The sequence below is a fragment of the Acanthopagrus latus genome, chromosome 17, assembly GCF_904848185.1.
Source record: "Acanthopagrus latus isolate v.2019 chromosome 17, fAcaLat1.1, whole genome shotgun sequence".
NCBI lineage: Eukaryota > Metazoa > Chordata > Actinopteri > Spariformes > Sparidae > Acanthopagrus > Acanthopagrus latus.
The window spans coordinates 13,568,045-13,594,198 of NC_051055.1; the positions used below are offsets into that span (position 1 = coordinate 13,568,045).

A 26,154-nucleotide genomic window follows, 5' to 3' on the forward strand; every position below is an offset into this window, starting at 1 on the left:
ATCTCAGAAAAGACACATTGTGTTTCATGGAAATGTAAAAACTTTATATTTACACTTTGAATCTCAAATACAAAAATTTTTGAATCAGAACTTCTTCAACACTGCTTGTGATTGACAGACTTTCTGTATATGAACCTTCATCGTTCTGTATCACATTCGGAGACAGGTGAGCTTGTGACTCACTGCCTCTGCAAGTTTACCCATGACTGTAGCAAGAACAGATTTAAAAGGCTTTGTTGAATGCAAAAATATATGATAAAGAAAATAACGTCAGTGACTCAACATTTCCAGTTAAACTGAGCTCAGCCTGCAGATCCGTAAAGACGCATTTACGGCTCGTTTTGGCACGTTTACATTTTACTGGATATAGATTTCAGCAAGATCAGTCTTAACTCCACTATCTAAAAAGATGATGTGATTTATGTTTCACTTTGATTGAAGGAAATTAATAACACTACCATTGCGAAAATTCCTAACAAGATATCTCCAAGATTCCTCCGAAGTTTCTGTGTCCAGCTGATGTCCTCTGTGAGACAGTAGAATAGGAAAATTCTCTCTTTAAATTTGCAGCCAGTGAATGTGTAGATCGGGATGTCTTCATCATAGAAGGACACCAAACCATTTTTATAGTCTACATACACCCTGACTCTCTCAGGTGTCCTTGTCAGGAAGAGCGGGATGGGGATGTTATGTAGAGCCGTGCAGTCGGTGTTATTCTGCAACCCTATGATCCAGCTTCCATTCCTGCTGTTAACTGTGAACGTCTGCCTTCGAAGAACCGACTCTCTAACGACTCCTAACAACCAGCCGCGTCTCCCTTTGGTCACAACCTCGTAGTAGAACTTCCCTCCTGAGATGCCCATGTTTCCTGGAAGTAGGTAATACCTGTTCAACTGGTGTGGGCCTTCATCGGGAAACCAAATGAAAGGAATCTGCATAAAATTAGGCCCCTCGCTGTTTGATATCTCTTCATCTCTGCCTCTCCTCGTCGTCTGCTCTGCCACTTTCTTCTTCTTCTTCGCCCTCTTGCCACGCTTGAGTTTAATTTCCTGCACTTCCTGCACTTTTTTCACCCCCATCTGAGCCCTCTTGTCAACATAAGCTTCCTCTAAAGGGACTGTATCGTGCGCGCTGTGTTCCGTACACAGGACACAAACACGAGTCACGTCGCTTCTGCACAGGAACTCTAAAATCCTGTTGTGCTTCTTGCATATTTTCTCCTCCAGGTTGTGCACAGGATTGGTCAGTTTGTGTCCCTTCAGGACGGCAACTCTGTGATGAGGCTCGAGGTGTGTCTCGCAGTAAGAGCTCAGACACACCAGGCAAGTTTTATGGGCTTTGGATCTGTAATGAGGGCAGTAGTCACATGGCACCTGTCCTGGTTTGACCTGGGAAGTGTTGTCAGCTATCGCGTGCTGGTTCTTAAAATTCTCCACGAGCTCCCTGTATCCGGTGTTGACACGAAGTTTGAGCCCTTTGCTGAACTTCTCGTTGCACAGAGGGCACACGCACTGATCTTTGCCTTCCCAGTGCTTGGCGTTACAGGCCTTGCAGAAGTTGTGTCCACACGGTGTAGAGACAGGCTCGGTAAAAACGTCCAGACAGATGGAGCAGATGAACTGATCTTCAGACGGGAGAGGGCTGGCTGTGGCCATGTCTGCAACAAAGACCACTGCAGAGTCACATAACAGACACTTCCTGGGTGGTCCGTGATCATAAAGTGATCAAACGAACATATCTTGCTGTGATCAGTCTTGTCCTACATCGGGATTAATGCACAAAAGCTGTTGACTCAACAAGTAGCAGGAGAAATATTCTACAATATCAGAATATTACTGTGCATATATAGTTGAACTTTACCTTCTTGTGGATGTGGACGCTTTGCACTGCTGTCTCTTCTTGCGTGCACACAAACCAACCTGTTTTCTATCCCAGTGCTAAGTTTCATTTCTCTGTAAATGATGCAACAGTTCTCCTCCCTCCCATGGCTCAAACTCCACCTATGTACACCTCCTACTTGACATTAACCCCTTACCAGTTGAACCTTGTCAAAAAATAAGAAAATAAAAAATGACATGACATGAAATGACCTATGATTTAAGGGAATTAATCCTTAATTCTTGCTTCCTGGTGTAGGGGCACACTTAACATCAAACCTTACCTGAAACCACAAGGAGCATCTGTACGTCATTCCAACACTAAAGGGAAACCCGTCTTCCGGATCAAGTCAGCTTGTGTGAATTGATTCGTAATGTCACCGCTCTCGAAGGGTTAACCTGAAGTGAATGAGATATTTCAGAGTGTTTGCCACTGACAAGAAGTGAATCACCCAACAAATATTTGCTCTGGAGAAAAACAGCTGTTTAGTTTGAATGTTTTCACCGTCAGGACAGAGTGGAGAGAGGCATGAATGGGCCACTGTTAGCCTGGTTTTTAATGTTGAACTTTCAATTCATGAATCAATGAAGCAGCCAAACCACTGGACACTGAGTGTGATGTTTCCTCTCATGTGGCGCTCAAAGTCCTGAATCCTGGTGTCTGGCTGATTTCAAACACATAGTCTTCTTAATGATTCCTTTGATTATGAGGGATACAAGATTGTACTGTCTCACGTAGGTATTTCCACCAAAGCATTTTGTGTTGTCAACTTCATATGCTTCACAGAATTTGAACATTAAATACTGGGCGTTTATTGCTTTGGCCTTATTTGGCCTTTATAGCCTCCACCTCCCTTCTCCCCCACCCCTTTTTCTGCTGTCCTGACTTGAACTCTGCTTGGAATCATCAATATTGGCTTTCATATTGTGCAGTTAAACACTACTAAATGGAGCAATGATTTTTATTAGTAGTGGCCCTGTTATGTTTTTACATATGCACAAGGATGCAAATACACATGAGCAAGTATGCGGAGGAGGATATAAACACGCCTAATGCTAGTGTGATGCTATTCCACTGACTGACAGTTGGTAGAGGTAAAAGCACAATGAGGGTTGCTGTGTGCCAATAAAGGCAAGAAACTGAGAGGTCAAGGAAAGACTGCAGGCTAGTAAAACCCAACTAAATACCTCTGAGTTGCTCAACGTCTTCCTGAATTCGCTTATCTGTATTATCTATTGATAATTTTGCCATCAATAGTGTAATTTTAGGGAAAGGGATCCCTCCTCAGTTTTTCGTCCTGAGGTTTGTTTGGGTGAGTTTCTTCTGCTTGAATCGGGGATCTATGAGCAGAGGGTGTGAAGCTCCTCGATGCAAATGTGTGATATTGGACTATATGAATAAAATTGACACTAGGAGAGTTAAATGACGCAAGAAAAGGAAGGAACTGAGAATTTGTGAAGGTAGAGAAAGCAACCAAAAGCTAACAAAACCTAGAATGGGGTAGGGGGGCTGGGAATGAAGGTTGAAAGGAGTGGGTGGAGGAAAAGGTGGAAAGAGGGAAGAAAAACAGGAGGTGTGATAAAAAATGATGTGAGGGGAAAGTGCTTGCTCAGTCAGCAGAGAGAAACTGGGTCAAAACGTTTTAGGTAACCATTGTGAGCTTGAAACTCCCCTACAACGCGAGTGCTCTTGGGCATGGCACTTCCCTGGCTTGATTCTCCAGATAACCAGTGTAACTGTGTGTGTAAACCACCTCTGCGTCGCACCGTGTTGCTATGAAAACACAAAGATCGTGTAATCAACGCACTAGGACTGACTGAGGATTAAAAATAAAGGTTCATCAACACCCTTTAAATACCAACACCTTTAATAAGACTGCCTTCTGTTTGTTTGTTTGTTTGTTTGGAAGGTCATTACAACAACAAAGAACGTACATTTCATCTGATAGCTCATTTCCATATAAAAGTGAAAAATCAATCGCAGCGCCTACGCCTCATTAAGCCAAAAGTATTCGCAGTATTTCTGTTTCGGTTTCACTCTCAAAATAAATAAACTAATCCCCTCGTTGGTGCAGCTCAGTAGTAATGATCCAGTGTTTAGAGGGCGGGCAAGTGAGGAAGTATGTCTGTGCTATATATATATTCCTGTGATTACATAATGTGAAACATATCATATTTAATTATAATATGAGAAAGAGCCCTTATGTCTCATATATATCCTTTACTATCAGGTCCAAACTACAGACTGTTGTTTTCAACCTCTTTAATTGAAATTCACTGTAATTACCATATGATAAAATACTATAATTTATAGAGCACAGGTAACACGATGTGAAATCCTTATTGTCAAATGGTAAATTCAAAGTCAATTGAGCTTAATGTTATCTCGCTGTAAACAAGCAATGAAATGCTTTAAGGGCTTGCTGAATCACCCATCAGAGTGTTGGAATACGCTCTTCATCAGTTACATAAGAGGACAAGGACAAGATGATCTCACATCGCCCCGGCAAATTATTGAGCCCTGAAATGTTTTTCCTTATTTTTGATTTGCTGGGTCTTCGTGTTGTTGCTGGGTTTTCATGCAATTATGCTTCTGAAATATCAACCCTGTAAAAAAGGAATTTAATTTTCAGTAAAACCCGAGCTATCAGAATATGTGTGCGTCAGAGATGTCACATGAATGTGTAAATATTTAAATGACCCAGTGGAAATCCCCAAACCTCAAAAACTGAAGCACATATTGATGGCTTCACTATCACAGAACTGAAACGTCACCTCAGACATCAGACTGTGGTGCCACCATTGGGATATGCTTGTTTTCTGTGTTCTGGATCTCAGTTCTCAAGTATTTTCATCCTCAGATCAACCTCCCATTGGTGGACAAGAACAGAACTCTGATTGGTCAAAGGAGTCTCCCAAAGCACTATGGGAAACAAAATAGGACCACTGTAAGAGCCACAATTGCACCAGAGTCCCTGTTGGAACCTTCACGACTGTCAGCGTCCATACATCTAAATGATGCAAGTTACAGTGACAGTTACAGTTACAATAGCAAACCTCATCTAGTAATAACCCAAAATAAAATTATGAACCTGAAAACTAGCATAATATAAAAGATACAAGACAGGTTACTGTTTACTTTTCAGAAAAGCAAATAATAAATTTGGTTACATTTGATGGCACCGGGGCAGGAAATGTGTTTTTGTATCCCCAGTAAGACGACGCCAACAGCCAGATTAATTAAATAACACGATTAAACAACACACATCGCAAATCCTCATCGATGCGAGAGCAAAAAGTTGTAAATTAAAATCTCCCAGCATGAAGATGTTTCAACGCCGTGTGTTCTGTATTTTGACTGCACTTGTACACATGGATCCTTGCGCATTGTTGTCATCATGACTGGAGGGGGGCTTCCCTATGGCGTTAACCTTCGTGCGTCGCGTCCCAGGTGTGACCAGTAGGTGTCGTAGCTACACTGCATATAGATGAGCGTGAGCGAGGCACAGGTCTCCATCCGCCGTGTGCGACTGTGGGCAGGGTGCCATGCATCAGAGTGACAGCTGTTAAAAAGAAAACGCGTATTTATAGATCTAAGTGTTGTTACATCCACAAAAGCTGGAGGTTCTGCGCACTTGAAGCCCATCACTGGAAGTCAGAGCGGCCTGCTTGCTTTTTTTTTTTTTTTTTGCTTTTCCTCCTGATTTAATGATGAGTGAGGCTGCTGGCTCGTTTGTCTCCATCCCCCCCCCCTCTCTCTGCGTCCCTGTCAGTCACTCTCAGGGCCCGAACCCGGGTGAGGGTCGAGACACCCGGCGGCTCCAGTCACTATGGTGCCACCGGGCTGCTGCGTTCACTTGCTTGAACTATACCAACGGAGCCTGCGGTGATTGACAGGGCATGGGGATGTCCTTTGGAATAACAATAATGGAGATAGAGAGGGAAGCCTCGGAGGGGGGTCTCTCCATGTCAGAGCGTTAATAAAACTATCCCCCATCTCTCTCTCTCTCTCTCTCTCTCTCTCTCTCTCTCTCTCTCTCTCTCTCTTTCTCTTTGAAGCATCAAAACAGGCTCGGGCGCATTCCTGTGCGCGCGTGGCCGGTCTCGCGTGTGCAGCGTGAACGCGAGCTGAGCGGGACATGGGAACTCTCGTAGTTGGCTCAGTAAGCCTATGAGAAATAAATAACAATAATAAAAATAAATGAGAAGGGCTGTTTAAAATGGTTATTGGAAAGAAAAATATACGTCCCGTTTTTATGTCACTTTCTTCAGCTCCTCACAAACTCAACTGAGACTCGCACGAGACTTGACAGCGTGTGTAACTGTCTCATCAGCGGCGTTCACGCGTGTTCGCGGACCGTTTAACTCTGTGTGAGCCGTCACGTCTCAGATCTTCTGGGGGTGGTGGTGGGGAGGGAAGTAGTGATGGAGCACATTTTGGTGCATGCAGGATCTGGAGATGGGATCGGCAGAAGGCGGCGGGGGGAGCAAACTCCACCCAGCAGATAGGGATCTGTGGCAGGCGGAGCGGAGGGCAGCTTGTGCCGAAGGGGCTCGGGGGCCGGTCGGTCTGGACTCTTGACAAGTCCCGCAGGAAAAAACTTCACAGGGGGCAAAGTCCGACCGAGTGTGAGGGAGACAGGGGTGGAAGTTAATGTGTGCGCGTTTGTGTGCGTGTCTGTGTGTGTGTCTGTGTGGGAGAGAGAGAGACTGAGAGAGTGAGAGAGCGCGCCGGGCACAAAAAAAAAATCACATGTCATTTTAAAAAAGAAATGCTCCAAAGATGGCGGTGGTGATCGCGACGGGAGTTTCAGGTGCCTCCGGAGTGCAGAAAAGTGGATTTGCGGAGGTTTTGGTGCGGGAGAGCTGGCACAAAGTTTTGGTCAACTTGAACGAGGAAGCGCTCACGTTGAGCTGCGAGGAGAGCAGCGGCGGCGGCGGCGTTAATGACAGCGTGAGCGACAGTGTCAACTCCAACGGCGTTACCAACGGATCTTACCTTGACAACAACAACGCCAACTCCAACAACGGCCCGCAGACCGTGCGCACCGCGTTCACGGACCTCCCCGAGCGAGTGCCCGAGGCGATCGCCAACAGAAAGCGGTGCGTCAAGGTGGCCAAGCAGGAGATCGGGGGGCTCGGGATCAGCATCAAAGGCGGGAAGGAGAATAAAATGCCCATCCTCATCAGCAAGATCTTCAAGGGGCTCGCAGCGGACCAGACCCAGGCGCTGTATGTCGGGGACGCGATCCTGTCCGTGAACGGCATGAACCTGCGGGACGCGACCCACGACGAGGCTGTGCAGGCGCTGAAACGTGCCGGGAGAGAGGTGACTCTGGAAGGTAGGCTGGACAGGGGTGCACGGGTCAGGGTGTCCCAAACTCTTTTGTTCTGACTAAATGGGCTCTGTGTACAGATCTAGACATATTAATTTATTATTTCTTTTATTGCGCAGATGTGAAGTGAAAAATGATACCTTTCCCTCCCTGTTTAAGTTAAGGCTGTTTAAGTGGTTTCACGCTGTGGATTTCCCTGTGAAGGGCTCGGTTCGGATTTTACGCAACTCTCCAAAGGATGCCACTTCATGCGTGTTCTCAGCTCCCCCCCGTTTCTGTGCCTCACTCCACTCCACTCCTCTCCACTCCACTAACAGAGAGCGACAGGAGCTGACAGTAGTTTACAAATGGATTCCGCTCACATGAAATAAGAAAAAGGGCTTCCAGCACAACACAGAAGTTCCACAGAGCCCCTTTTAATTTCCTCCGACAATATAAAGTCGTACATACAGGAAGGCCTCCTGTGTTTGCTGCTTTTGGTGTGGAGCACACCTGTGGAGATAAGAGCCACAGTAAAGTGTTAGATCTCACTTTACCCAAGGTCAGTCTGTGTCTGGAAGCCACTTCCGAAATGTTAATGAATTTCAGCCTCTCTCTCTCTCTCTCTCTCTCTCTCTTTTTTTTTATTATTATGGAGACCTAACATAACCTCACACAGCCCTCGGGGAAGCGTAGACCTTAACTCGCAGACCTCGGGGAGGCAAACATGTTGATTTGGGACTCTCGTTCCACATGGCTGGTGTTGGGTTGTTAGATCATCCTGTAGGTCAGTGGTCCTCAGGACACCTTAACAGAAAAAGTGCTGCATGTTGTACCTGCCGGTTGATTACATTCACGCTGCATCCCAGATATAAATCACTCCCTGATTAGGCGAGCGGAATGAGAAGCAGCATGGTTTTGAGTGTTGACGACGAGGAGTGAAAGCCTCTGCTGTAGAATGTGATTTATTTTCCATTACAGAGAGGAGGCCCCGGTTAATAGCACGAGCTCAGAAAGAAGGGGTGATGTTTTTTTTGTTTTTTTTATTGCATCAGCTTGTATTATTCATATGTCATTAATCGTACAGTCTCTCAATCTGAAGAGAAGTGGAGCTTTATTTTCTCTCCACATATATTCAATTTACAGCAGGCGACAGGAAGACACTACTGAATCATCTTTGTGGTGCAACTTTTGTTTCTGTAGTTGTGAAACCAGTCGACTGGCTCACGAAAGAACACTTTGGATTCTCAAGGAATCAGTTCTTACGCAGCCAAAGGTGTCATGGGAGTATCGTGCAAGGTCAAACTCGTATAGTTTCTCTACTCTGAGCAAGGCAACTCGGACTGACCCAGCTCTCCATCTCCTTAAGCGTCATACACGCACACACACGTAAGGCCCACACACACTTACTTTCAACTCCCTCACTCTCGCCAAGTTGGTGTTTTTAGCCAAAAAGTGAAGATGAAAATTAGGCTGATGGCAGGCAGATTTTACTTTGAAGGATGGGCATCATTTTACCCCCTTAACGCACACGCGCACACACGTTTGCAGGCTCAAATTAACATGCATAAACACACTCTCGCACACACAAACACATACTGGAAAATGTTGCACACAAGTGCCCACTTTTAATTTTTTTTTCACTCCAGTTCCAGTGAGGACTCGTGGACCCGAGATAGTCTCTCACATGCCGACACGCACACACGCGCGAGCGCAAACACACACACACACACACACAGACGGTGATGATTCTTCCCAGGGGGACACAGGGGGCTACACTGCAGAGGAAAAAATCAGGTCCCAGCTGAAAACTTACCAAGATAAGGAAGAAGGAGAGGGGGAATGGAGCAGGCGAAGAGGAAGGGGGGAGGGAGAGTGAGAGAGAGAGAGAGAGAGAGAGAGAGAGAGAGATGGGAGGAGGTGGAGCTGAAATGTGAATTTAATGGGGAAAGTGCTGAGAGGGAGAGAGATAGAAAGAGGGTGAACAGACGGAGAGCTAACGAGGGAGGCAAAGAAGCTGATATAAAGATGACAGCGTGGGTTAACTTAAGGGTAACGGAGACAATGAAGTTTGCCACAACTGCAATTAAATGACATTATGTGCATTTGGAAAAGCAGTGGGACATAAAAGAAGAGCAGAAAATGGGAACCCACGAAGTGGGTTTTCATACATCTTTGGCTGTGTGAAAGGTTTTCAACATGTAGCCGAGCGTGTAAAGAAAGCGCTGCGAAAGACGTGAGCAGTGACACGTAAAGCCTAAGAATGAGCGATACCGTCCCTTGTTCGTCCCTTCCAAGATGAGGCAGAGGAAGACTGTGTTACATGAGGAGAGGGATCAGGGAGAAACATCTGATTCAACTGTTAGGGGCGATGGTACACGTCTCATGGGAGAGGAGTGTGCGTCAGTGTGCGTTTTGTGTGAGTGTGTGTCTACAAGAGACTGCTTGTAGCGCACGTGCACGCTTGCAGTCTGTGTGTTTCACTGACAGGCCATCTTGGAAGCTCATTAGGTAGATGGAAAAATAAATTCAGCTTGAATACGCAGCAGCCAATCACTCCCAGCGAGAGCAGGCTGTAAGAGGGCAGCCGGCTGACCCCCATGGTGGAAAACTGCTCTGCGGCCTAGAGGTCCACGGTTCAACCTCACATGTCAGAGAACATCGGCTTTGGTTAAAGTGTCCCCCTCTCTGCCGACTCTGTTCTGTGGCTCAGAATGCAGTCTGACAAGCTAAAGTGGATCTCTCTATGGGGATCAATCAAGGCTCCTGTCAGCCACGCTATGCAGGTCCTTTTGAAGAAAAAAAGACAAATGCCATGGCTACAGGTTTGCACTTGGATTCTCGCCTAATCAGGTCACCTTTAATTATCCGCTTACAGTGGGTCAAATCATGCTTGAACAGTTCGCTGTGTGCTGTGTTCGAGGACAGCTTCTAGACATGACACACTTGGAGAGGAGCACAGGTGTAAATCATGAATCTGGTTGTGTTTGAACTCAGTTTAGCTGCTGTAGTTTCAGGGTGCCTGCCGAGTCAATACAACAGAACCATTGTTCGCGTTGATTGTAGCACCCGTTCTGTTCCTGCTATGACAAGTCAATATGTCCGCTGTGAAAAAAAGACCATTGTCACTCACAATTGTGAGGAAGTTATGTGGCAAACTGTCAACACAACCTGGTCCTGCAGCAGAACAGAGCCAGGTCACACAAAGATGCTATTGACTAAGTGCCTCATGTGTTTTGGTTAGACCTGGATGGGGGGGTTATGTCCGATGATTTTTGCAAGCTTCTTGCAGCGGTTGGCCACTTTTAGATTAGGATACTAATAACAATAATCATAATGTTCCAATCAAGTGTCTCATTAATGGTGCATGTCCACAGGATCCATCATTTCCATGCTTTCCATTCAGTGTCAATTCTAGCAGGCCGTGCAGTGCATTCTGGTAGCACAGCATTGCGTTTCGAGGTCTAGGCTACTTCATGCAAAGTTAGTCAAACTAAACACTGCTGTGTTCAAATGAAGACAGATTCTTCCACTGAATGTCTTATTTCTCAACTAAGATGTCCTCAGAATCACATTACGCTCTGCTATTTTTGTAAAATGATGACAGTTTCCAGCGATGGTCCGGTTCGGAATCCCAGAGACCCCAAGCAGCGTTCGTCCAATCAAGGTCAGCCAGTGGTTGCGAGGGAGTAACCTGTTTTGGTCAAGCATCCAATGCTAGGAAACATTGCCTGTCATTGTGTCCAAAAATGCTTCCTTTGACACCTACCATAAGACATGACAGCGAACAATCCTGAGAACCGGAAACTGAAGCACCTTAATGGAATTCAGCCATCATCAACGTGCCTCTCTTATTGTGATAAGTAAAAGTGTCATCAGTGAAACATGTAAAAATGTAATACAACACCATGAATGCCTCTGTGGAGAAACTCTCCAAAACTGCGTGCTGTTGCTGTGAGACACGCAGAAGACACAGTGTTGGAATGCCCCAGAATGGCGACATCAGGAGACCTATCCCCTCTGACTGCCTGTGGTAAACAACTTCATAGGTCCCTGGTGCAGGAGTGACAGGACTTTAAAAGGAACTCACACAATGATGTCTGCCGTTAATGTTCACAGCTGTTCACCGCTCTGTCCGTGTTGCACTGCTTTGTTTTTTGTTCTACTCCCATTGTTTTCATTTCAGTATTGTATTGTGCGGCGATGATTGAAAATCCAGTCCAACCATGTGTTAAGTTTATTTCCCCCTCAGCATAAAGAGCAATTTGGTTGAGATAAAATGAGCAGAGAACCAGTCCTTCGGAGAATTGTGTAGTTCACTTCACAAACTGAATAGTCTAACATGGATTTTGATTAATGAGTGTTTAACAGCCAGACAGAGATGTTAGTATGTTATGCTTATTGTACCTGTGCAATCACATTTCCCATGACTGGTTTGTTGCTAGAGGCTCAAATGATTTTCACTGACCTGCGAGTAGTAGGTTGTCTCAGTAAGCGGTGCTGTTGAGAACACATGAGACTAAAAAAAAACGTCTCTAATTTTAGGTGTGAATAATGTTTGTTAAGTGGCTAACTCTGCAGTTCTTTCATTTTCTGTTACATATGACAAGGCAAACCATAAACAATCAGGCAATCTAAGACTTTTTCTGTACACAAAAAAGTCTTATAACTCTCAAATTTGTAGCAGAAATCTTTTAAAATCCATGTCAGTGAGCGCTTCTTCATCACAAAGGCAATCCATCCACCTGACAGGTGTGGCAAGATCATCAAGATGTGGATTTAACAGCGTGATAATTGCGCAGGGGTGCTCTGGACTGGTCACAATTAAAAGGCCACTCTAAAGTATGCCACTTTAACACACTACACACAAGGCCACAGATGTTGTGAGAAGTTTAGAGGGAGTGTGCACTTGGCATGCTGACTGTAGGAATGTCAACCAGATCTGTTGCTCATTAAGTGAATGCTAATTTCAGCACCACAAGCCATCTCCTTACTAGATTTACTTACTCACCCCGGGCACATCTCATGTGGAGAAATCCAAAGGCACGGTTGCTAAGTTACACTATGATTAGATGTGATGAATTCAGGTGAGGGGTTTTGCAAACAGACAGTTTATGTGAACCTGAGGACACTAGACTCTACGTAGGAAGTGGTTAAACACTGACAGCAGTTGCACTTTTAGGGGAAAAGCAGTGGGTGTCATTTCAGTGCAGTCACACGTCAACAAACGGTTTAGCTTGTAAGCATCAATTTCAAGCCCAAAAAGCTTCAACACGAAGGGGCAGAAACTTAAAACTTAAAGTCAGAATACAATGAAGAACATCTGCCACACTTCAGCGGGGCAGGAAATGAGTCAGTGCCCTGTAAGCCCTTGTGCTGATCCCTGAACAAGTGGCACCTGTCATCACCTGACATCTGGATGGGTTTTGTGTGCGTTCGCTGCCATCAGCAGAGTGATGCAGAGTGCGTGTGTGTCTATGAGCGTGTGCCTACTTGTTTATATTAACGTGTGTCATCAAGTTCAGTCATCATCCGCAGAGTAGTATAGTCTAGACTGATGCTACAGTAAGTGTACGTGTGTGTGTGTGTGTGTGTGTGTGTGTGTGTGTGTGTGTGTGTGTGTGTGTGTGTGTGTGTGTGTGTGTGTGTGTGTGTGTGTGTGCGTGTGAGAGAGAGTCGACGTGTCTCGCAGCTGACTGTTCATGTCATTAGAGAAACTATCATCTCCTCCTCCGCTGCTGTGTGTGCAGTCTGACTCAGAGCGGATGATGGTGATGATAACAACAACAACTGTGGCATTGCAGTAGTGATTGTTGTGGCGAAGATAAAGGATTGAGCCATTCATCCCCACTCCTATGTGAATGTTTATACAGACGAAACAAAAGCGGAGACAAAGCTGTTTTTTTTCCCTTGTCGGCTTTGTCTGACAGAGACAAAAACTCCCGTCCCATCCAGGTGTGATCAGTTCGTCTTTGTCCTTTCCCCTTTTTCGTTGTATCCTTGTTACCTCGTCATGTGATTCCTCTTCGTTTTGGCTGGACACGTTGCTTAAACGCTTACATCCAAGTCTTAACAGGGTGACCAAACGTGACCCAAAGTAGGAAGTGTGTTAGACTGTTGAATCTGTGTTTCTGTCGATGAGTCAACTGACATCTGCTAACACTTTCTGTGGTTGTGGTTTTCAGTAAGTACGTCAGTTTATGTTGCCGTTGTGTGTAAATAATGGAACATGCAGCACACACACAGCTCTCTGGTGTAAAGACTCATCATAATGAAGATGATGTACCATACCTGTTGCTTTTTCTGAGCAGAGCGACTGTATGCTGACACTCTTTGACACTGTGTGTTATGGCTTTCATGACGAAACGACAGATTTATGAACATTTTAAACGTTGATGAGCAGGAAAGCAGAATATACATGAAATTATACTTCTAAAAATTTCAAAACATTTTTTGATTACATGTACAGTACCTCCTCTACTAACCTCGCCCAAATAGTTACAGTTGCTATGCCTCGTATAAATAATTAATAACAGTTCATATTTCCTGCTTGAGGTTCTTTGTATTTTTTTGAATGGGCAACATGCAGAGATTGCTGTGATGTCTGGCGAGTGGAACACTAACTGCAAACCAGTAAGTAGTTAGCTAAAACTGCGACAACTCTCACAGCAGCTTTCAGTTAGCTCCACAAATTAGCTGCCAACGTCCCATCCAGTTGGCTTTTGGATATTTCCTGCTGAGCCATTTCAAAACAAGAGTCTTGTAAACGGGGTCTTAAATAAGAACTTAATGACTTCGTACATGATATGATTGCTACACAGTGGGGAAAAACAGCACAGTGGTACACAGATGGTACGGGCCTTTCTTTTTACATTACTTGTAAACCAACAGGCTAATATAGTGATATGCTCCTTGGCCTTGGAAGTAAGGCCAGGCTAATTCTGTAGATAGTCCACCTGTTGGCTGTACATGATGAAGACTACAATGCTTTACTCATTCCTTACCCTTTTGATCTTGTGTTTTTGGTTATGGACCACCATCTAAACTCTTCAAAGACAGAATATCTTACTGTTCAAGAAATCCAAATGCTAGCCAGATTTGGTTGCTAAGAACAGTTGCTATTCAGGGAAATGTTGTGATGAATGATCAGTTGTATCCGAATAACTTTGCAGTAAAGCTGCTAAATGAGTAACGTGATAAGGGAACATTTACACCTCGTGAGATATGCATACAACAGACTGGGTGATTTTTGTCCTGTTAAGATTCATGTTGCTGTTTCTTGTTATGGAGATGTCTCATTTAAAGCGTCCTTCTAAACACACCCTGTGGTGTGAACATCGACTGTATTTGCCTCTGCATGCTTATTTGATTCTTTGCAAATAAGCTTGTGAGGACTGCTCACATTTCTGTTCACTTTTTGTCTGCAGCATTTACACCACACTTATTCCTCATTCACACAGTCATGGGCCTGTTTACAGCTAGAACAATAGAATAATAATTCTGATGCTCATTACTTAATACAGAACACCATTGACTATTAATTTTCTTAAAGTTGCCATGAAATGGCTGGGGAGTGCTAGCCAGCGCTTTGCTTTTGGATTTTTAAATGTTTCATGTAGAAACAGGCAGTTAGACGTGTTGTGGACATTGGTTGGCTTTGGCAGTAGCCAATAGCGTGATATTGTGCATTTACAGCATGAGACATCAACATTTTTGCAAACTACAATTATACAACGAATGATTGCCACCTGATTTGCCTTCCTTATGTCCAGTCTATTCCGTAACTTACTAAGGTAACATACTTTAAGGCCACCGTCATTTGCAGTCTCCAGCAGTTGTCCACCCAGCCGCCCCCACAGCTCCGGTTCAGCCACTGTATCAGTCAACTTGAAGACAGTTGTCCATCTCCCTACATGTAGCTTCTTTTTTCTCGGCAGTTGTAGGCTCTTCTTGTCTCATCAATGGGCCTTCTCCTTCTTCCTTTGCAAAGCAGCTCTCCGAAGACGTTTGTTTTCTATTCATTTTAGCTAGCTTGAGGGCTTATTTTTTGGGTATAACCTGACTGAAACAGGTATGTGTCAAGCGCGTCAGTAGGAACAGACGGATGTATTTAAACGTGAATCCGTTTTTCAAATAAAAGAACTTACAGAGTGTGATTATCAATATAATGGAAATAAAATAAATTATTTTTTCTTTCTCTGTGGCCCAGTACAAAACGACCCACGGACTGGTACTGGTCCTCGGCCCGGTGGTTGGGGACCACTGATCTACAGGATCCAAAATGTTGTGTTAGCTACTATTGTTGAGATGAAATGTTAAAAAAAAAATAAAAATAAAAAAGTGTGATCAAGGTCTTAAATCTTAAATATTAAATCTTTTTTCACATCTCCTCTTCCCTTTGGAGGTTGCAGAAAGTTCATAGCTGAAACGCAGGTTTCAAAGTTCAGTGTCAATGAGTAATTTTACTTGTGCGCATTTCCAATGCCTTTGTAAAACTGTTATAAAAAGGACCTCTGCCTCAGTTACTGTTCATTGTTCAGTTAAGGCGATATTTGAAGTCTTGGCAAATGGTCCAAATCTTACAAAAAGATGCCTTGAGGGTGGATTTGTAAAGGCCTTTTGTGCTGCTGTAGTATCCATCTACCTGCTTCATGGCTTAAAGGAGTAAAAAGCTTCTATTCTGCAATCAGAGGAGCCTTTTTCTTCTTTTCTACCTCTTTGCCCCCCGGTCTGTTCTCCCTCCAGCCTCTACCAACGTTACACCTTCTCCGCTCTCTCCCACAGGCTTAATAAGAGGGTTTCTTTTTTTCCCTTTGGTAAATGTTCTCACTAAATAAAAATCCCTCATTTGAGGCATATGGTAGAAAGACCAATGACTTCAGACCTCATTAAATACTGCTAAGGACCATTAAGTGAAGCGGACACAATGAGAGGGATGTAGTTATTACACCTGATTTTATAGAGCAGACATTGTGTGTGTGTGTGTGTGTGTGTGTGTGTGTGTGTGTGTGTGTGTGTGTGTGTGTGTGTGTGTCCTGAGGAATTTGGTTGAATGTGTGTATGTGTGTGTGTGTGTATGTGTGTGTGCCTATGTGTGTGGTAGATAGACACAACTGGCACCACACAACAAGCTCTAACACTTCAATCAATTGCCTCATTATGGCAAATGTGCAAGTGAATGGGGCTGAGTGCAGTTTAAAATATCATCAATGGAAGTGAATGGCACTCTCACTGGTGAGTTGAACAGCTGGTATCGGGTGACGCATTGCCAGTCAGACGTCTACATCACGACCGTTATTGCAGCCAGCCACTGTTTCAAATGAAGTGGAGAGTAGGAGTCACGGTGAAAAAAAGATTTAGTGTGTCTGTACGTGATCGCTCTCACTTTTGTCTCTAGCACGAGGTGGAAAATGGAAAATAAAGTCTGTCCCTCATTTGGATCTTTCTGTTTGACTTATGTAACAAGCAGTACAAGTAATAAGAGCGCTGTCCTCTCCAAGTTCTCGTCTTGCTATTGAGGTTATTGTGCGGGAGCCGTCAGTGTAATGGAATAGAAACACGACCCAAGGGAATGCGCACACATTCACACACTTCCACCGTAATGATCACATGGACTCCACCCCATTTATTTTCCCCCGTCGCTGGAAACACTTACAGCCCTATTTCTGGGCACAGTGAGGCTTGGTCAATGAGTTTACATTTCCTCCTTCCAGACTGTCCTCGTAAATGTTAGCCGAAGACAAATCACCCACTAAATGTTATGTTTATGCCATCAGAAAAGTGGAGTGTAAAATTCAAAACCCAAGACCTGCGCGGACGGACATGGAGTATGAGCTGTTTGGCCACGTAATTGCATTATAATTTCAAATTAATTGTGTGAAAGGAGAATGTCCCCCCTCGTCTTTGTCCTCATTAAGATGCCAAATAATGATTATTTTCCCAAAACATAGCCTATTTGAGAGAGGGTTTTTTTTTGGCTTTGGCTTGATAAATGACTTAAACAACTAATCGATTACAGTCCTTGTCATCGATTGAGTTTTGATTAATTGTTTCATTGTGCCTCTGTCACCTTCCTAATCAAGTGGAGGCCTGTGAAGTTTAAAGGCAGATTTATGGTTGATGCGAGAGGTTAATAGGAGTCCTGGGGAGTTGTGGGATTTGATAAATCAGCGTCAGATTCCTCCCATCGATAACACCTCTGCAGTTCTAGATGGATGTATTGTACTGAAAGAGGTTGCACCATGCTTTAATTATACTCCCCAAAGTTAGTCTTGATTTAACTTTGTGATACTGAATGATAGTGGGGAAGTCCATCTTGTTTGGACTACTCCAGAGCTGCTTGATACGGTATTATAATTCTATCCCTCACAGCCCAAGGAAAGATCTGCTCTGTAGTCTGATGTTACGACAAGCAGATACTTCTTAATCTATAGCAAGATGGCAGCCGTGTGAACAGACTGTGGCTGGGGTGGGTGTTGTCTTTTAGTATCCTTTAGGCTCCGTGCAGACACCCCACCTCGCCGGTATCACTGATGCTCGGTAGATGGGTACCGGTGATGTTCTGAGCGACTTTAACCCCCCCACTGCAGAGCCTTCGTCAGATCAACAGGTCTGGTGTATCACTTGCGCGCGTGCAGACACACACACACACACACACACACACACGAACCTAAGGTATTTCCTTGTGCTCCTTTACAGCTTCATCATGCTTTGCCGTAGGGGTTTCATGATGTACTTACGGTAGAAGACTATCTCCAGCCCCCTACTCTCGTAATAATTTAATTGCCAAAAAAGAGACAAAACACAGTAAACAACGTTAAGCATGAAATTTAAAGCAGTTTTCCCCAGATTTTCTATAGATATTGATGAATTTGTTTTGCCACAACAATGGAGATCTGACATTGTGACAGCCCTGCTGCAACACGGAAGATGAGGCATCTTTGTACTTGCGTGAGCCTATCTCAGATTTAAAACTGTGTAGCTTTAACCTTTCTAAATTCAGCAGCACATGTGCCTTCTGCATCGCTTCAGTTTCATAAATGCGTGGCCCCTAACAAACAAAACCGGAGACAGGGTTGTCGTCATCCAGCCGCAGCAGATTTTCCGTCCATTGAATTATCTTGTGTTGCAGCTTGTTATGATGCTTTCTTAACGAATAGATCGGCCCTTAATCTGATCTGACTGTGTGGGCTATTCCACTGTGCATTCGTCGTCAATGGAGGTCCATTGAGGGCCCGTCTCACATCACCCCCGTCTCTTCTTCTGTGTTACACGTCGGCCTGTCATGTCTCCCTTACAGGTTGGCGGTTACGCTTGTTACACAGTCTCATACGGGTCTGTAGCGCTTCAACCAGAGAATAGTTTGCATGCCGGATCACAAATGCCGCCAGCCATTCGCCAATTACATGCGGCTCGTACAGTGGGATATGCCAATTAACCATTCAGTGCGTGGCAATGATTGAGAACATCCAGGACATGGAGAGCATGCTGAGCACCCACTTTATCTCTGCCTCTCTATTTCTGTCTCTCGCTGAAACATATGTCCTGTCTGCTCTTCCGCTCCTCCTTTCAAAACTAAAAAAACATGAGGAATTTAAAATAGTTATCAAGCCTCCAGTGATTCAGGGTTTGACATTTACAAGTAAAGCTTTCTGTTTCCTGTCCTATCAGGGAAATATCGGCAGCTGTGTGGGCAGGTTCGGTGTTTTGGGGACCATAACTCTTTTTATGCTGCCTGTCTGTACCGGCAGAGACGAGATGTGAATCATCAGTGCAGCCTTCATTTTAAGAAATTAACTGAGGATGGGAGGAGTAACTTTAGACAGTTACGGCTTTTGGCATGTTGACATTTGCTGCTATCATTTCAAATTAACAGCTCATTTTGAAAGAAAGACAAAAGGCAAACATCTGATCAAGTGAGCTTCCTGTAGTGTGTGTGCACAAATTGTATTTTGATGTGTAACTTATTAACTTAAGTCAACGTTTGAAGAAAGCCATTCATCCTCTTGACCTAGACCAGTGGACCGTAGGTTGATACGGACTCATGATTTTTGTCACTTGAGACAATAATATAGTTTGCAGACAGCCCACATACAGTATCTGTGTTGGCTTTTGTGCCCGAGTTGAAGCACAGAGATATCACTGCCTCATGACTAACCAAGTCTAATACATACCACATGCCACAGCAGTGCCATAATTAAACACTTTCTATTTCTGCTGTGTATGTAAACTTTTATGGCATCCCCACATCCTTCCTCTGACCTGTTATAGTGACGAACTACCTCCAAAAGGGTGAAAATGTTGTAAACAGCAAAGTGCATTTTTTTACACAATGCCTCTGAAAAGCTCTTCATGTGATTTTTACATCTAAAGACAGCTGCAGGGTCAAACATACAGAAGATCCCACCCAGACTGTAACTGGCCTCTGTGTTAAACGATGTTAAAACAATGTTGATGTCAAGAGACTTCAGTGCTCTGAGTGGTTGGCCTTGACACACTTTAAGTGCTTTTAATTATAAACATGAATACACAAGTTAAGCATACGTTTTCCTTGTTTGCCAGACAAATTCAGTCTATTTGTTAAGCATTTAATGAGCCAGCTTTACAGCATATTGATCACTGCAAATAAAGGGAGGTTATTTGCATTTTTTATGAACATTATAAAAGGAGTGAGTCAGTAATCTGCTGCAAAGTGCTGCTCACCCAAATGGTAGACCAAAAACTGCTGCAGGAACCTACTGAGGGAAAGATTTGAGACTATTTGATGCTTTATACCTGTATATTCTGCAAATTAAAGGTGTAATAGTTAAGAATTAGTATCTTATCAAATTCATACTCAAAACAAATCAGCTGCAGCATATGACCAGAAGAACGGCTCATTGCAGTTAACTGTAGCTCAGTTAGCTGTGCAGGTAGCTGTCCGGACTGGGAGCTCAGAGCACTGAGGTACTGATGTTAGCGTTTACACTGTTGACACAGGAGCTTTGGGCTGAGAATGGGAAGGGGCTAGCGAGTTAGCATGCTGAAGCTATCTCTGTAACACGATACAGAGATGTCATAATGTCATGCAAAGTGTTGTTGTTCTTCATATTCTTTGATAATGTTACTTCACTTTTTGAATGTTGAAAGACCACATTCTTTTTCTCCCCAGTGAAGTACATGCGTGAGGCCACACCGTACGTCAAAAAGGGCTCCCCTGTGTCGGAGATCGGCTGGGAAACCCCGCCTCCTGAGTCGCCCCGCCTTGGCAGCTCCCCCATCACCACCTTGTCCGACCCTCCGAGCCCTCCTCCCCAGCCCTCCCTGTCTCTGCAGGGCGACAGGAGGTGCATACCACTTAAGATGTGTTATGTAACCCGAGCCATGACCACACCAGACCCTGAGAACAGGTATGTGACACACACACACACATACACACACACACACACACACACACACACCATAAAAACACCTACATACTCATTGTTTGGCCAAAGGCAGTTTTCTGGATAGGTCGGCGTCATTTTCAATCTCTCTTAATTATGATCTGTCTGCTCATTTTGTGGTTATTCACAGACTTAAGACAGAAATACCACTGTATATACTTTTTTATATAAAAAGTAATGATATCTTTAGTAGGCACAAATAGACATGGGGATGAGCGCTACATGGGCTAGAGGCTTGGGAAGCTCGTATTGAGGTGGTCTAATAGGTTGTTGGATTTAGTATTTTGGGGCTTTTTTTTTAGGGGACTAAGATAAATATAGAATATTGCTAAAATGTAAAATAAAGTAAAAATCCTAAGACATCAGTGTTTTTTCAAATAACATGAAAAATGAAGGTACCGTGTAGAAGCTGTGTTGCTAATGTTAGCATGGTAGGCTAATGAGCTTCCACTTTTCATCTGATAAGTAAACCTAAAAGCACGATGGGATGCCAACACCACTGTATGTGGGCTGAATTCTCATTTACATTTATCGACGTACAAAGGTTAAAGGCCATTGACATGATTCAGTCAATAATGCAGAGCAGAAGTCGACAGCATTTCTTCCAAATATCAGGCAATATCTGCAGATGGAAGTGCTCCTCCAGAGGCTTGAAACCCCGAAACAGTTGGCAAACATGTGTCCAAAAAAATGGCTGCACAGTCATTGTTTCTCATAATATCATACACACAAGATGACAATTTCAGCCCCACTTCCAGTTCCTTGAAAAAGGTTCATCTGAAGCATGTAGCAGTAAGAAAAGTACATCGTGTGAGTGTAGCAGCAAACTCAAGCCTTGAACTGCCTTGAACTCGCCCACAGGCTTAGCTTCACTGACAAATGCTCGGAAGTTGAACTTTAAGGCAACTGAATGATGGTTACCTTAATTAACCAGAGGTTAACCAATTCTTCTCTGATCCTCAACTCAACAGTGTCACAGAGGGGAAATATGTCTAATGTCTGCAGTCTTTTCCTGCCATCCTGAAGAGATTACCCACTCGTGTTTTTGCAGACCTTTTAAAAAACTTTTTTTTTTTTTTTCTTAAAGACAGACGTTTGAAGTTGGACACAGATAAAGCTCAGTCAGCGGGGGTCTTCTGGTAGGAGTTGTTGTCAAGTTAATTGGTTGGTAATATGACAATGGTCCAATCAAACAGCATGGGGGCGGAAAAGCGATTTACTGCTTCTACTTTTTTTTTTTTATTATTCCAGGGAGAACGTGCGCTTCTCCATCCATCGGTTTCTCTCTAACCATGTCGCTTTCCTTCCCGCTTTTCTTTATTTGTCGTCACTCTCTCCTGTGTGGTTCTTTTCACTCTTTCTTATTTGTTTGTGTTTTTTTTCCACCCCTTTCATCTCTCCTCTCCCTTTATTTTCTTTCATGATCTCTCTCTCTCTCTATGTTCCCAGCTTTATTGTTGTTTGCCTCTCTATTTTTGAATCAGTTCTCTCCTTCAGTTCTCATCCTTATTGTCTCTCTCTTGATTTATTCCTTTTTTCCTCCCAGTACGTAGCTTCCAGTTTCTCTCTCTATCGTTCTGTCCTTCCATCAGTGTGTGTGTGTGTGTGTGTGTGTGTGTGTGTGTGTGTGTGTGTGTGTGTGTGTGTGTGTCCTCTGCATATGTATGATTTTTAGAAGTGTGAGGAGATAGTTGAACCTCGCTAAACTTCAAAGCTGCAGACGATGGAGGCAACATCAAAGTTAAGTGGTAGCAGTGAGCAGTGACTTCAAAGTTCCTCTGTCTGTGCAGACGTTGTTAGTGCGCTCGGCGCCGGAACCATAAAAAAAGTGAACGCCATCACACACAAACAATCACTACAACAACAACAAAAAAACCCAAAGAAAAAGAGGAACATCATCCGTGGACAGAACAGATGGTTCTCTGGTGGCTGACTTTCCTCTGTGATAACAAAAAAAAAAACAACAACTTTTTATTTCACGCAAAATTAAAACAAAGATGAAAAAACTAAAGTGCATTATTCTCAATGAGGAGAAATGTAGCTGTCACTTTTGCTTCCCGGGGAATGTGTCTCGCTATTGATAGATCGTGTCTGTGAGCCGCTCTCCATGCTTTGCCTGTGGGGCAGGTGTCAGGTCTGAGAAGTGACAGCGGTTGAAAATGCTGACCTGCCCACACTGCTGTGTGTGCTGCCGATTACTTTTTTTTTTTTTTTTTTTTGAGAAAACGTTGTTTTGCCTCTCATTTTGGCCCATTAACCCGTGTTTATTCTTTTCTCCATCAGTTGTGTTCTGTATTCCTCTAAATAACTCTGCTCTGTATGATTCCTCTACATTCAGTTGCACTTTTATGAATCATGGTTTAAGTATTGCATCTTTTAGGAGCGTAATAGGGTTGAACATTCACTTTATTGGCTTTAACTTTGACTTTATTGGTCAGCGAGAGATCTCATGTAGTGATAATGTGAGTTTTTGTTTTACAGATATGTATGAGTCCAAGTTATTTAATACTGAGTAACTGACAGGTACTGTATATGCATCATGTTAGCTCCATATCAGGTGAAACAGTGGAGCTCATATTGAAGCTAATCTGTTTTAGGAAATAAGCTTATTTGCGTTGATGCTGAGAACTAGATAAGAAAAGTGTGGAGCTAGAGCTTGGAGGCGATTAGCCTAGCTTAGCATAAAGACTAGACGCAATGGGACATGGCTAGCCTGGCGCTGTTGTTTAACCTGTAGAAATATTACCGGTGCTTTTCTGTAATGACAGTCATCCGAAAAGGCTCCCCAGAGTGACAGTTACTCTGGGTGTGTGCTTTGTGCAAACATTAGCCACTACATTGCTACTGCAGCTGCTCTTTCATCGGGCTCAGGGCGCTGTGTGCTTTGTGGTACTGAGTTGGCGAGCTGCTGAAGAGCAGGGTCAGCGGCTGTGCAGTGTGAGCACAGCACATCGTTGTCATCACTTTTCATACCCAACTAGCTCATGTCTCACTCACACGAGAGGAAAAATGTAATATTATCAACAACAAACACGGCTGATGTCAATACTCACTGCTGTCATCAAGAATGTTTGTGGTGGGAAATTCATGTGCCAAGAGGAGTGTAAAAACAACCATTTGTGGTTTTACAGGGAGTTACATGCTGAACGAGTTTTAAATTTTTCTGTGTGGCGTCTTCACTGGCTGCCTGACAACCTCACTTGGTGCAACTCCGACCACCTGTTGTAGGACGCATTTTCAAGTTGGGCATAAATTACAAACCAACTGATAATCTCATACTGCAACTGTAGTGAATGTTTTGTTATGGGGTTTTTGTTTTTGTTTTGTTTTTTTTTTTGCTGATTTTGCTTATATTCAGTAATAATTTGCAATCTATGTTTGTACTCAGACAAAACAAATTAGGTTGATTATGTCAGTTGGTGAACTGTAGGTGCTTGTAGTTGTACTTCTTATTATGTACCTTTGTGTCCCCTCTTCCGCCTCTCCCAATCTTAATGCTAAGCTAAGTTAATTGCTCCCAGATCTCCACACTTGGCGCTCAGGTCACATCCCCTCCACCAGTACAACAGTCTTCAGAGTGAACTATGCTTATATTCCTGATGATGACCATCTCAGGACCTTCTTCTCACCATCATCAAATAATTCATCTTGACGTCGAAAAATGTTGGAAACAGCTTGTGGGAGATGGTGTGATGTTAAACATGTAGATTTTTGTATAAATTCAAAGCTTTTGTAGATTTTATGGAAGATATGATTGAATGGAATGCTTAACTTGATATAAATCGAATTGTCAAACAGTTTGACAAGTTTTTACTGAGAATGTAAATATTAGTTTAACAGGGCTTCCCTTGAATTTCGTCATAAATGTCAAAATGTCCAAAGACTGACTGGTGAAACTTTCAGTTGCACCTTGATGAGTCTCGGTTTAAGCATTACATATTTTAAGAGCAGAGTAGGGTTGAACATTCACTTTATTGGCTACAACTTTGACTTAATTGGTCAGCGAGAGATTGGCGTCAACATCTCATGTTGTGACAATGTGAGTTTTTGTTTAACACAGATAAGACAGGTTTTTTGTAGTGTGACAGAGTTGAAGGGCACACAGATAAGAATTGACCTTGACCAGCATGTTTTTTTTTTTTATTTTTATGAAGTTCTTTTCCTTATCCTCACAACCAGCACAATTTGCCCTTTGACTCACCAGGTAAATATCAAGTAAATGTTTGAAAAGGAGGACACCTGAGTTAGCCACATAATCCATGAAGTCACATTTATAGTGGAAAGTTGGAAACTTCGGATCATCAGGGTGTTCTGTAATAATGTGCATCAGTTAAAGACTAAACCTGCTCTCCATTTTTCTTGTTTTGGATCCAGAGCCGAACTGGTTTAATAGGCTTCATGTTAAGTGACAGAAAATAGGGCTTATCTTCTTTTTTTTTTTTTACGAGACTCAGTGCAGTGCTGCATCCCTCTGAGGGTTTCTCCATTCATTTCAGCAGATGTTCCTTAAACTGTGTGTAAGCCTTAGAGGCCAGATAGCAGAGGGGAATGTGAGGAAAGGCGTGGCAAGTACAGTGAGGAGAAGAGATGATAAAACGACAAGCAGGAAAAGTGAGACCTAAAATGAGCAGAAGAGAGGAACTGATTTATCTTTATCTGAACACTGAAGACATTTTCATCACCTTACTGCAACGTAAACACCATTTAAGGACGATAGATTCAACTTTCTGTGACATTTAAGACAGATTTAGTTAAGGAGTGATCGGATTGCACTACTATCATTTACCGTGCGTATTAAAAATGATATGAGAAGGTGTGGGGAGATTGGTAAAGAGGAAGCGAGTGGAGGATAAAGGGGGGAAAAAGAGGGAGATGAGCAAAGATAATGGAAATGAGAGGAGAGAAATGCAGAGGGAAAAGTAGAGAAAAGGAATTAGCACTTAAAATAGATCTATTTTTCTTTGCAATGTTAACTGTTGTCAGTACTGAGGCAACATACTTGCAAAAACTCTAGCCTGTGAATGTATGAGATTCGGGTAGCCACAGAAAACATGTACCAGAGTATATACGGAGGAGATGATTCCTCTCTGAGGCAGCATGTCTCCTCACAGTGTGAGACACTTTAACCTTGAAGGGATGTGAAGACTTTTACTTACTCACAGTATCCCTCTCATTAATTCTGAGCTTTCTTTCACTGAGGTCAGGTACATGTCTGCATACCATAATTTAATAACTCACAAACAAAAGGACCTTCTAACTGGTATACTGTCTCTTACTTTTACTCTTTTACTGTGGCACTTCTTCTTGAGAGTTACAAGAAGAATGAATTGCCCCTAAGGACTTGAAACATGACTTGAGAAATGCTTTGCCGAGACGTAAGACTTGTCTTGGACTTGTCCCAGAAAACGGCTCTGATTGAGGTGTACGTGTGCAGCAAAAAAATCATTCCATGTTGAGTCATCATCTGGATTTAGGCAGAGGCAGGGTACAGTAAGGTGGCCAAAACAAGCGATTAAATTGCTTTACTGCAAAACCATG

The 26,154-nt window shown here is 43.4% G+C and overlaps 2 protein-coding genes across 4 annotated transcripts in view; one reads left to right on the top strand and one right to left on the bottom strand.

Annotated features, from left to right (window-relative positions):
• On the bottom strand, positions 1-2,002 carry LOC119006858 (E3 ubiquitin-protein ligase TRIM47-like). 2 transcript variants are annotated; one of them, XM_037076010.1, is made up of 2 exons: positions 1,861-2,002; positions 1-1,759 (listed from the first exon to the last, which is right to left on the bottom strand). In XM_037076010.1, the coding sequence occupies exon 2, from the start codon at positions 1,653-1,655 to the stop codon at positions 420-422; it is 1,236 nt and encodes a 411-aa protein (XP_036931905.1). In that variant the 5' UTR covers positions 1,656-1,759; positions 1,861-2,002; the 3' UTR covers positions 1-419. The 2 variants fall into 2 exon arrangements, with proteins under 2 accessions (XP_036931905.1, XP_036931904.1); XM_037076009.1 differs by having other exon boundaries at positions 1-1,657; positions 1,861-1,989.
• A 4,290-nt stretch (positions 2,003-6,292) lies between these two features.
• Positions 6,293-26,154, top strand: part of sntb1 (syntrophin, basic 1) — a 42,383-nt gene continuing 22,521 nt past the window's right edge. Inside the window, exons 1-2 of one of the 2 annotated variants that reach the window (XM_037073950.1) lie at positions 6,293-7,219; positions 20,343-20,580. In XM_037073950.1, the coding sequence (XP_036929845.1) occupies positions 6,661-7,219; positions 20,343-20,580 (797 nt within the window). In that variant the 5' untranslated portion in view covers positions 6,293-6,660. The remainder of the gene's footprint in view (positions 7,220-20,342; positions 20,581-26,154) is intronic. The other variant, XM_037073949.1, reaches the window with a different exon arrangement.